General features: G+C 36.8%; 1 protein-coding gene across 1 annotated transcript; it reads left to right on the forward strand.

Annotated features, from left to right (window-relative positions):
- The first annotated feature begins 3,223 nt into the window (after window positions 1-3,223).
- LOC109020374 lies at window positions 3,224-10,348 on the forward strand. The gene is made up of 3 exons (XM_035685786.1): window positions 3,224-4,232; window positions 6,522-6,750; window positions 10,279-10,348. The coding sequence occupies exons 1-3, from the start codon at window positions 3,224-3,226 to the stop codon at window positions 10,346-10,348; spliced, it is 1,308 nt and encodes a 435-aa protein (XP_035541679.1).
- The last annotated feature ends 909 nt before the right edge of the window (window positions 10,349-11,257 follow it).

Here is an 11,257-nt window from a genome sequence, read left to right on the forward strand (position 1 = left end):
TATGTGCCCTGTATCTCAAATCCTCAAGGTCACTCTTGCATCGTCCCCTAATTTCTATAAGGTCAACTAGGATGTAGCTATAGATAAAGGTTAGTGCAAGGTAGGCAGAGGTGGGCATATGTGTGGTGATTAGAGACTAGAATGGCAAAGTTGCTGCCACTCTGAGATCCTCCTATGCCTTATTCCCTGACCCCATTTTGGGTGAAATAGTTGCAGCTTTGAAACCTGTCATTCTATGCACTGATCTACAGTTGCCATGTATTGTGCTTGAAGGAGACTCTCTAAGTGTAGTGAAGGCTATCAATGGTGTGGAGGAAAACTGGAGCTCGACGGGTCTACTAATCAGGGACATCAAGAAGTTGCTAGTCTATATGCAAAGCTAGTCTATGAGTCAAGAAGTTCAATGAAGTGGCACACTGCTTGGCTAAAAGTGCCTTAGGTCTCTCTAAGGAGAGTATTCTTGTAGAGGATTATCCTCCTTTATTCACAATTTACTCTAATTTGAGTTATGAATGAAGGCATTTTCTTTCAAAAAAAAAAAAGTATCAGCACTTGCTTACATGCAGCAATGTGTCAAGGCCTCTTTCTTTTTCTTTTTCTTTTTTTTGTCAAGTTTTTTGCAACATTTCGGTCTTTCATTGGCCACTTCAGATGAAAAGTTAAAAATTTTTTTCTATATATTTTTTATAAATGCGTTATCCATAAAAATAATTTTATCAAAATAAATCTACAAATTGATGTGGTATGTTAAATTATAAAACTATTTTTATACTAAAGTTGATCTAACGTAGCATATAAAAGTCATGCCGGTTTGTTGGTTAATTTTTGTGAGATCTATCGCGACTCGCACTTTTTTTATTTTTATTTTTATTATTATATACCAAAATTAGTGTTTCATGTTGAGCTCCTCAGCTTGGGATGGGGCCTTAGGCCTAGGACTGTTTGGAACGCAATTGTTTTCAGATATTCTCAGACCACTTAATTATTATTCACAAGTTATTCACTACTATTCACGAACTATTTGCTACTATTTATAAATTTACTTTACTATTATTTTCAAATCATCTTAAATACTCTTAATATTCAAACAGAGCTTGTCACCTACCCCTATATTAGAGGTAAAAACAAGTCTAGGTATGCAAGAGTTTGAAGTTTGAACTCCTATTTTTAGTTATGAAAAATGTTGAGAGAATAAATCTCGTTTGATTACACAGATGCGATAAAATGTGATAAAAACTTAAAGTTGAATAAAATATTATTAGAAAATAATTTTTAATATAATTTTTATTTTGAGATTTGAAAATTTGAATTGTTTATTATATTTTGTATGAGAATTGGAGAAAGTTATAAAGATTATATGAGATTAGATAGTTTCACCTGTGTAACCAAACCAGGCTAAAATCCTTTAGATTTATTATTATTATTATGTTTTTTGTAAATATGGATTTTGAGAAAAGATATTGCAGGCTTGAATATTGTATGTACGAAAGCGGAGAAGAATGATGAAGTCCGAAGCTCCAAGAACGCTCCAAGAATGGCTTTCTCCTTGAAAGTTTTTTCTTGCTTCGTTTGACGCACGTAATGGCTGCTGCTGCTATCAACGGAGGTCGGCGTCCCTTCGTGGATCTAGTATCGGTGGTTCCTCAACCTCTTCCAGATATGTCTGTGGCTTTTCGTCTGCCGAAGTCTAAGGATGGAGAAATTTTTTTCCAGTTCTCTAAGGAAGAAGTTCAACGTTCTGCCGAGCCTTTTCGGTATTCGATCGTATTGAAGTTTTTGAGAAACAGACCATCATTGGATGCCATTCGGGCCTTCATTCATAAGCGATGGAATCTTGATGGAGTTCCAGTCGTCTCCAATATGCGGCATCCTCGGAATGTTTTTATTCGAATGGTTTCAGAAGAAGATTGCAATAAGGCTCTGTCTCGTGAAGTCAATGATATCGATGGAATTCCTTACCGTCCATTCCACTGGACTCCAGAATTTAAAGAAGAAGAAGAACCTTCGCTTGTTCCGGTGTGGATTGTACTTCCAGGTTTGCCTCCGAATTACTATCATGAATCTTTCCTTAAAATTCTTACAGCACCTATTGGTAGATTTATTAGAAGTGATAACTCTACTCGTTGTGTTACTCGGACTGATGGTGCTCGTATCTGTGTTGAAATGGATGTTGCTAAGAAACCGTTACTTTCTTTTTGGATTGGAATGCCTGGTTTGGAAACTAGCAGAAAGCAAGAAATTGTTTATGAAACGTTGCCAGCGTTCTGTTCTAAATGCCATATACAGGGACATAATTTAAAGACTTGCCGTGCTGGGCAAAAAAATGTAGGAAGTAATGTGTGGGTTCGGCAAAAAGATCCGATCGTGGAGGAGCCGACGGATAAGAATAATATTCCAGTTCTTGAAACTACTAATATTCCAGTTCTTGAAAATACAGAGGTTGAGTCAAAAGAATCAGCTGAGGAGGATCGGGTGTTAGTTATTCAAGCGGATAATCTTGATCATGCGGAGTTGGAACCGGAAAAGTATCCAGAGGATAAACTTGAGATTCCGGAACGTGCGGAAGAGATGATTCCAAGAATTATGAACGGTCATTTGGATTGTGCGAACCGTTTGAGGGAAACAGATATGAGGGAGGGGGAGTTTATTCCTAGTTCTGCAGAAAAAGATGTTTATGATGGACCTGCGGAAGAGGTATGTCTGGAAGATGGGTCGATGTCTGATCCGGAGCCTGAGAAATGTGCGGAAGTTTTCTTGCAGGAGAAGGAATATCACTCGGCTGCCGAAGATGAAGTTGTTAAGCGTAAATATCAAAAGAGGCAGTTTGAGAAGATCCGTAGTTCTAGGCGGGTGATCACTAGAACACAAAAGTTTTCTCAATGATTGGATCAATTTTAGTTTGGAATGTAAGAGGTTTAGGTACCTCTAAGAGACGATTACAAAAAATGCTGTCTAAATATAAGCCAAAATTGATAGTGTTGCTGGAACCTTTTCAGAGTGTGGCTAAAATCCATAGTTTCATGTGGTTATTGAGATTTGATGAGGCGATATCAAATGAGACTGATGGTGGTAAAATCTGGGTGTTTTGGAAAAATGAATTGGATGTGCAGGTGGTTCGCATGAGTTCGCAGTTGGAAGTAATCATTTCTTGGGTAATTTTATTTATGCAAAGTGTAATAGGCTTGAACGACAACTGCTTTGGGAGGAGTTGAATTCGGACAGAATGGGTGTGGAGCCATGTTTGTTTGCTGGGGATTTCAATGTAATTCGGTCGGATATTGAGAGATGTGGTGGGCGTCCGAGGAATAGAGTTGCAATTGATGAGTTTAATAGATGGATTCATCAGGGTGGGTTGTTGGAAATGAATTCACAAGGTGGTAAGTTTACATGGTGTAATGGTCAGCAAGGATTATCTAGAGCTTTGGCAAAGCTGGATAGAGTTTTAATTGATGCAAATTTTCTATCTCTTTTTCCGACTGCTCATTGTTTGTATCTTCCTAGGACTACATCGGACCATTGTCCTATGGTAATAGAATTTTTAAGTGATCCTTTCTCTTATGGTCCACCTCCATTTCGTTTTCAGCAAATGTGGGTTGAGCATCCGGATTTTATGACTCTTGTTCAAAAGGTTTGGTCTGAATCGGTTATAGGTTCGGGGCTGTTTAAATTAGCTACTAAACTTAAAAAACTTAAGGTGGCGTTGCGTGTATGGAACAAGAGTGTATTTGGGAGAACTAATACTCAGATTGCTATTCTTGAAGATAAGATTGAGAATCTGGAAAATTTGTTGCAGAGAGGTTGGGATGATGATATTGAAAGGGAATTAGTAAGGAGTTCTAATGAGTTGTCTTCTTGGAGGCTTAGGGAGGATATTAGATTGGCACAAATGGCTAAAATTAAGTGGAGAATGGATGGTGATAGGAATACAAAATTTTTTCATGTGTGGTTATCTAATAAAAAGCATAGGAAAATTCATCAGTTAAGAACCTCGAATGGGTTGGCGTTTAATTCTCCGGAAGCAATTCATCTTGGAGCTGTTGATTATTTTTCTGATTTTCTTCAAAGATCTAATCCGGTTAGGGAGGTGCCTGATTTATCTAGTTTAATTTCGTCGGTTATTAATGATGAGGATTGTGTCCGGCTTTGTGGGATCCCTTCGTTGGTTGAAGTGAAAGAGGCTCTATCAACTATTCATATTAATAGTTCTCCGGGTCCAAATGGTTTTGGCACGGGTTTTTTTATGAGTTGCTGGGAGGTGGTTAAAGTGGACGTTTTAGAAGCCATTTCAGAATTTTTTCTATCAAAACGCCTTCCGAGATTTTATTCGGCTTCTTATATTGTGCTTATCCCGAAGGTAGATGTGCCGTCGGGGTTTGATAAATTTAGGTCAATTAGCCTTTGTTCAGTTTTCTATAAAATTTGTTCAAAAATTATTGTGAATCGCATGACAGGTTTCCTTCCCAAAATGATTTCTCTTGAACAAGGTGCGTTTATACCTGGGCGAAGTATTTTTGAGAATATCAGTCTTACCCAGGAAATGGTTCACTCTCTGAAGCGGACGTCACATGGTGGTAATATTATGATTAAAGTTGATATGGCTAAAGCATATGATCGGGTGGAGTGGCATTTTTTGCTTGAGGTTTTGAGGTGTTTTGGCTTTCCTTCTTCCTTTTGTGCTCTGATTAGTGCTTGTATTTCGAATGTGTGGTATTCTGTGATGCTTAATGGTACAACGAAAGGTTTCTTTCAAGGGAGGCGGGGTTTGCGCCAAGGGGATCCTCTCTCGCCTTACCTTTTTATTATTCTTCAAGAAGTGCTTTCTAGACTTTTGAAACAAAGCTTTGATGGGAACAAGATTGGGAAATTTTCCCAAGCTAGAGGTACTCCTCATATTTCTCATCTTATGTATGCTGATGATATTGTTATTTTTCTGAATGGGGGTAAGAAATCGGTTAAGGAACTTTTGGTGGTTTTTGAAAAATATGAAAAATGGACAGGTCAGCAAATTAGTAAAGAAAAGACGGCTATATTTTATTCTCCTAAAATTTCGTTAGCAAGAAAGAGAGATCTTAAAAGGCTGACAGGGTTCTCTGAAGGTTTGTTTCCTTTTAAATACCTTGGGGTTCCGATTGTATTAGGGCGTCTTAAGCATGAGCATCTAGAGGAGATGATTAACAAAGTCTGGAATAAAATCAGTGGTTGGAAAATGAAATTATTATCTGCGGGTGGGCGCTTAATTTTACTTCGTCATGTGCTGTCTAGTATGGCTTTACATATTTTTGCAGTTTTACAGGTTCCTCATTCTATTATTAAAATTTTAAATCGACTGTTGAGCACTTTTTTTTGGGGTGAGATTAATGGTAAAGGAAAAAAAAAGTGGGTGGCTTGGGAGAATATTTGTAAGCCAATAGAGGAGGGTGGTCTTGGTTTGCGGAATTTGGGGGATATTCAAAGAGCGTTGCATATGAGGTTTGCTTGGAATCTTTTGAAAGGAGAATCTTTGTGGGCTAGTTTCTTTAAAGGAAAATATGTGGGTAATTCGAGTTGGTGTCTTATTGATATGAGAAAAGGTACGAGGTTTTGGAAAATGATTGTCAAAAGTATTCCGAGTGTTTTTAATAATGCTAAATGGAGAGTTCGAGATGGTAATATTTTATTTTGGTATGATAAATGGAGAGACGAGGGTCCTCTAATTGATGAGTTACAGATAGTGGGTAATCCGATGTTGCAAGTTAAAGAGTGTAAGTTGTCCAATAGTTGGGATGTGGAGTTTTTGAGTACGTTAGTTGGTCAGGATAAGGTGGAGAGTATTATTGAGGCTTTGGCTGGGTGTAAGGGAGGATCTGATGTATTGATCTGGATGAAGAATGACAGTGGGAATTTTTCGACTAAATCCGCTTGGGATTATATTCGGGTTCAAGGATCTAGTATGGAGTGGCATCCTTGGGTATGGCATAAATTACTTCCACTTAAAGTTTCGGTTTTAATGTGGAAGGTGTGGTTCATGGCATTAAGTGTTGATGATCGTCTTCGGCGCATTGGGATCCAGATAGTTTCTCGTTGTGATTGTTGTGATGAAGGTAATTATGAAGATCAAGATCATGTGTTACTTACAAGAGAATTTGCATCGGCTATATGGCATTTCTATGGATCTATTTTTGGTATTCCTATTGGTCGTACTTGGAGGGAGACGGTACAAATTTGGTTTCGAAGGGCATCTTTTCATTCTCAACTGGGAATAATAGTGGGGATTTTACCGTCTATTATTACTTGGCATCTTTGGACTAGACGTTGTGCTGCGCGTATGGAGGGAAGGTTTCAGTCTATTTTTTCGGTTCGGCTTTCTATTAGTAGATGGATGGGAGTTGTAGTTCGAGATATGAAAAAGGTTAGTAATTGTTCCAGACATGATTTACAGGTTTTATAGTCATTGAATATTCCTGTTTTGATTCCTATTAGAAAGCATTTACAACCTGTGGCCTGGCAAAAGCCAGCTCATGGGTGGTTTAAATTGAATACAGATGGGAGTAGTCTGGGTAATCCTGGTTGTTCAGGGGTGGGCGGTATCATTAGGAATGATCGTGGTCTTATGGTTTATGCTTTTAATTCTTCTATTGGTATCGGTACAAGTAATAGAGCGGAGTTGTTAGCTATTCTTCAGGGGCTCAAAGCATGTAAGGATTTGGGGATTAATTTTGTGGAAATTGAATTAGATTCGCAAGTGGCGATTTCGTGGTGGCATAGGAGAAGGTGTGGTGTGTGGTATTTAGAAGATTTTTGGGAAGATACGTTGGCTCTCATGGATTCTATGGTGTGCGTTGTTCGTCATGTTTATAGAGAGGGAAATAAAGTTGCGGATTGGTTGGCTCGGAATGGTGCATTGGGTCTTAATTCAGAGTGGAGATTTGTTAGGGATGTGCCTAGGGTGCTTCGTGGTTTAATCCGATTGGATATTTTGGGTTTGCCTTCTTTACGTTATCGTTAGTGTCTTATTCTTGTGAAATGTTTGTCCGTTTTAGTAGGTTTTGTAATTTTGTTTTGTAATTTTGACATCTGGTAATATTGTTTGTAATACTAGGTGTCGGTCTGTAACCACGGTATTCCTCCGCCACAAGTGAGGGTTATTAATAAAATTTGGGACGGGGTTACTCATGGACAGGTGGCTTCGGCTCTTCTATAAAAAAAAAATGGATTTTGAGAAAGAAGAGACAACACTTTGAATAATTTTTTGAAAATAAATGTTGTATTAGAATCTATAAAAGTAAATAGTTGAACTTGAAAATTTGTTTGAAAATAATTTTATAAAATAATTTTTGTTTAAGATTTTTGTAAAAGTTATATTTATTTTTATATTTGAGTAATGATTAGATGAAGAGAAAATATAAATAGCACTCTACTGTGCATAACAGCCGCTGCACACTAAGTGTATTGGGTGAAAAAAAAAAAAAAACCACAGCACGGGTGTGCTGCGGCTATGGGCTGATGCCCAGAATAACTCTTAGATGAAAATTAAAACTTAAAATATTGAAATGAAAAATTTTATGAAATACAAAAATGTTTGGTATGATTTTAGAAAGAAAAATTAAAAGTTTTTGAATTTTTTTTCTAATCAAACATGGCCAGACAATGTCTTTCCGCACGCTGGCCTATTTGGATAGCTTCGGGTTTTGTCTGTCCTTTTTATAATAAAAACTTCTGACTCAGACCGAGAAAGCGCCGGCAACAATAAAAACAAGGGTGGCCAGTGGTGCTACCCGAGAATCTCACCGAACGTTAAAAAGGCTTTTTTTTTTTTTTTTTAATACTTTAAAAAACATAAAAAATTATAAACTCATTAAAAACATATTTTCTTAACTATTAAATAAAAAAAAAAAAAAATTGGGTGACGTTATTCTGGAGAGCATGTTTTCCTGAAAAGAAAAGTTGAAGATCGTATAGCTGCTGCGCCCGGCGTGCTGTAACAACCCGATTGTAATGTAAAGTGAAGAGAAATAGTTTGAAGATGAAATCGAGTGATTGATACTTGATATATTGAAAATAGAAAATGAGTGCGCCTACTTTGAGGGAGCCTCCTCCAAAATAGAAATGATCTAGAATATTCTTTGTAATAACTAACTACATCATCTGCAGGTCTCATATAGTGAAAGAGTAAAAATACTAAACTGTCCTTATTAACTAAAAGGGCCTATGGGCCTTAACTATTACAAAGCAATATGAAATCCAATACTTCCAGGAGACACAAGCCCAAGGCTCTTCACGGCCCAGCTGAGCCCAACCTCTCTTTAATCCTTCTCTGCTACACACGACATCAGACCAAGCATTTCACACTTCAAACTTCTTCTCTCTCGAACAATTGCACGACCTTTTCCCACGAACACCCCTTCATATGCTATGCTGCTTCTCCTCCATGTCTAAGTCGTGTAACAGTTTCCCCTCCCTTTAGAGCACCTTGCCCACAAGGTAGGGAAATTCCTTACGCAAGCGATGATAGGATTCCCACGATGCTTCCTCCCGTGGCTACCATTGCCAACGGATCAGCAATTCTACTAAAGGTCTGTTTTTACCTTTCTCATCCTCCTAGCTATGACTTCTTCAGGCTCTGGTTTGAAAATCCCCTTGAAATTTACTGGTGGAATGGTAGGTAGTGGCTTGGGCAAATGCATCTTCAAAATTTAGTCAATATCACACTTTTTTACATTTGCCTATTTCATTCAAATTCAATCCCCACATTGGATTAGTCATTCACATTCTATATAATACTAAAATATTATTATTTTAATAATTAATTAATTAAATTTATTTTTATCACATTTTATAGTTCTACCAATTAAATGTTAATAATAATTATATTCTAGTTAAATTAATATTAAAAAAATTATTATTAAATGTTAATAATAATTATATTCTAGTTAAATTAATATTAAAAAAAAAGTATTATTAAATGTTAATAATAATTATATTCTAATTAAATTAATATTAAAAAAGTATTATTAAATGTTAATAATAATTATATTCTAATTAAATTAATATTAAAAAAAGTTTTATTAAATGTTAATAATAATTATATTCTAGTTAAATTAATATTAAAAAAAGTATTATTAAATGTTAATAATAATTATATTTTAATTAAATTAATATCAAAAAAGTTTTATTAAATGTTAATAATAATTATATTTTAATTAAATTATTATTAAAAAATTATTATTAAATGTTAATAATAATTATATTCTAATTAAATTAATATTAAAAAAGTATTATCAAATGTTAATAATAATTATATTCTAAATGTTAAATGTTAATTATATTCTAATTAATTTAATTTGTTTGCTTGGAGTGAGAAATTAATATTTTAATATTTGGAGAACCAATTATGGTTCTCTATATTTGGCTAATGACTGTAGCAAAAATGCAAATTATTTTGAAGATGGCCAATCCAATGTAGAGTTTTTTTATACAAGTTATCTAAATTTTAGATAATTTTCTCATTTTGCCAAGCCAATGAGAATGCTCTAAAAGGGCCTATGGGCCTTAACTATTACAAAGCAATATGAAATCCAATGCTTCCAGGAGACACAAGCCCAAGGCTCTTCACGGCCCAGCTGAGCCCAACCTCTCTTTAATCCTTCTCTGCTACACACGACATCAGACCAAGCATTTCACACTTCAGACTTCTTCTCTCTCGAACAATTGCACGACCTTTCCCACGAACACCCCTTCATCTGCTATGCTGCTTCTCCTCCATGTCTAAGTCGTGTAACAGTTTCCCCTCCCTTTAGAGCACCTTGCCCACAAGGTGGGGAAATTTCTTACGCAAGCGATGATAGGATTCCCACGATGCCTCCTCCTGTGGCTACCCTTGCCAACGGATCAGCAATTCCACTAAAGGTCTGTTTTTACCTTTCTCATCCTCCTAGCTATGACTTCTTCGGGCTCTGGTTTGAAAATCCCCTTGAAATTTACTGGTGGAAGGGTAGGTAGTGGGTTTATGTTCTGACCTAATTTTTTTTTTAATTGTGAGACATGGAAAATATTGTGAATCTGCGCTGTATCAAGTAGTTGAAGACGAGAAGCCACTTCACCGACCCGTTGGATAATCTAGTAGGGGCCATAGAATCTGGGAGCAAGTTTGAGGTTCTTTCTGTGGTGGATAGAAGACTACTTATACGGCTATAAGCGTAAATAAACCCAGTCTCCAACTAGGTACTGTGCCTCTTTTCTCTTCTGATCAGCGTATTTTTTCATTCTTTCCTGAGCCCTAACCAGATTGTGTTTCAACAGGTTCCACAACTGGTCACGCTACTGTAAGGTGAGGCTCACTTCTTCAATTCTGGCTGTCTCAGTAGTGTAGCTAGTTAACTTAGGAGGTTTATAACCATATAATGCCTCAAAGGGGGTGACTTTGGTTGATGCGTGTTGTGAGGAATTGTAGCACCATTCTGCTAATGGAACCCAATTAGCCCACTCCTTAGGCGTATCACTTACATAGCTCTGTAAGTAATTTTCCACCCATTTATTGACAGCTTCTGTCTAACCATCAATTTGAGGATGGTAGGCAGTGCTAAAAGCTAGTTGTACACCCTGTAAGGAAAAAAAAATCCTTCTAAAATTTACTTGTTAAAATAGGGTCTCGATCTGAGACAATGGAATGCGGCATTCCATGTAACTTAAACACAAGCTTCACAAATAATTGTGCCACCACCTTAGCGGTATAGGGATGAGAAATAGGGACAAAATGAGCATATTTGGTGAATCTGTCCACCACTACCCAGAGGGCATTAAATCCATTGGAGGCAGGTAATCCCTCCACAAAGTCCATGGATATATCTATCCATGGGCAAGAAGGTATTGGTAGTGGCTGTAGAAGCCCACTAAGAAGAGTATTATCCACCTTCACTGTCTGACATGTTTCACAACTCTTCAAAAACCTTCTTAAATCTGTCTTAAGCCCGAGCCAATGAAAGTCTTTGGTCACTCTATGTAGTGTCTTATCAAAACCCAAATGACCACCCATAGGGCTACTATGCACCAAGTGTAATATCCTGTCAATGAGGTTTGAGTTGGCAGGAATATAAATTCTGTCTTTGTAAAATAGAATATTATTTTTTACAGCATAGTGATGTGGTAGCTTCCCTTCATGCCACTGTTTGAGGAGAGTTTGTACATCCCCATCCGTATCATAGCAAGCTTGATGTTAGTGACCCAATCCCAACTTGGCAGAGAGATTAAAGCCACTGAAATTTCATTTTCTGCCCCTTGT

This window comes from Juglans regia, chromosome 15 (genome assembly GCF_001411555.2).
Source record: "Juglans regia cultivar Chandler chromosome 15, Walnut 2.0, whole genome shotgun sequence".
Taxonomy (NCBI): domain Eukaryota; kingdom Viridiplantae; phylum Streptophyta; class Magnoliopsida; order Fagales; family Juglandaceae; genus Juglans; species Juglans regia.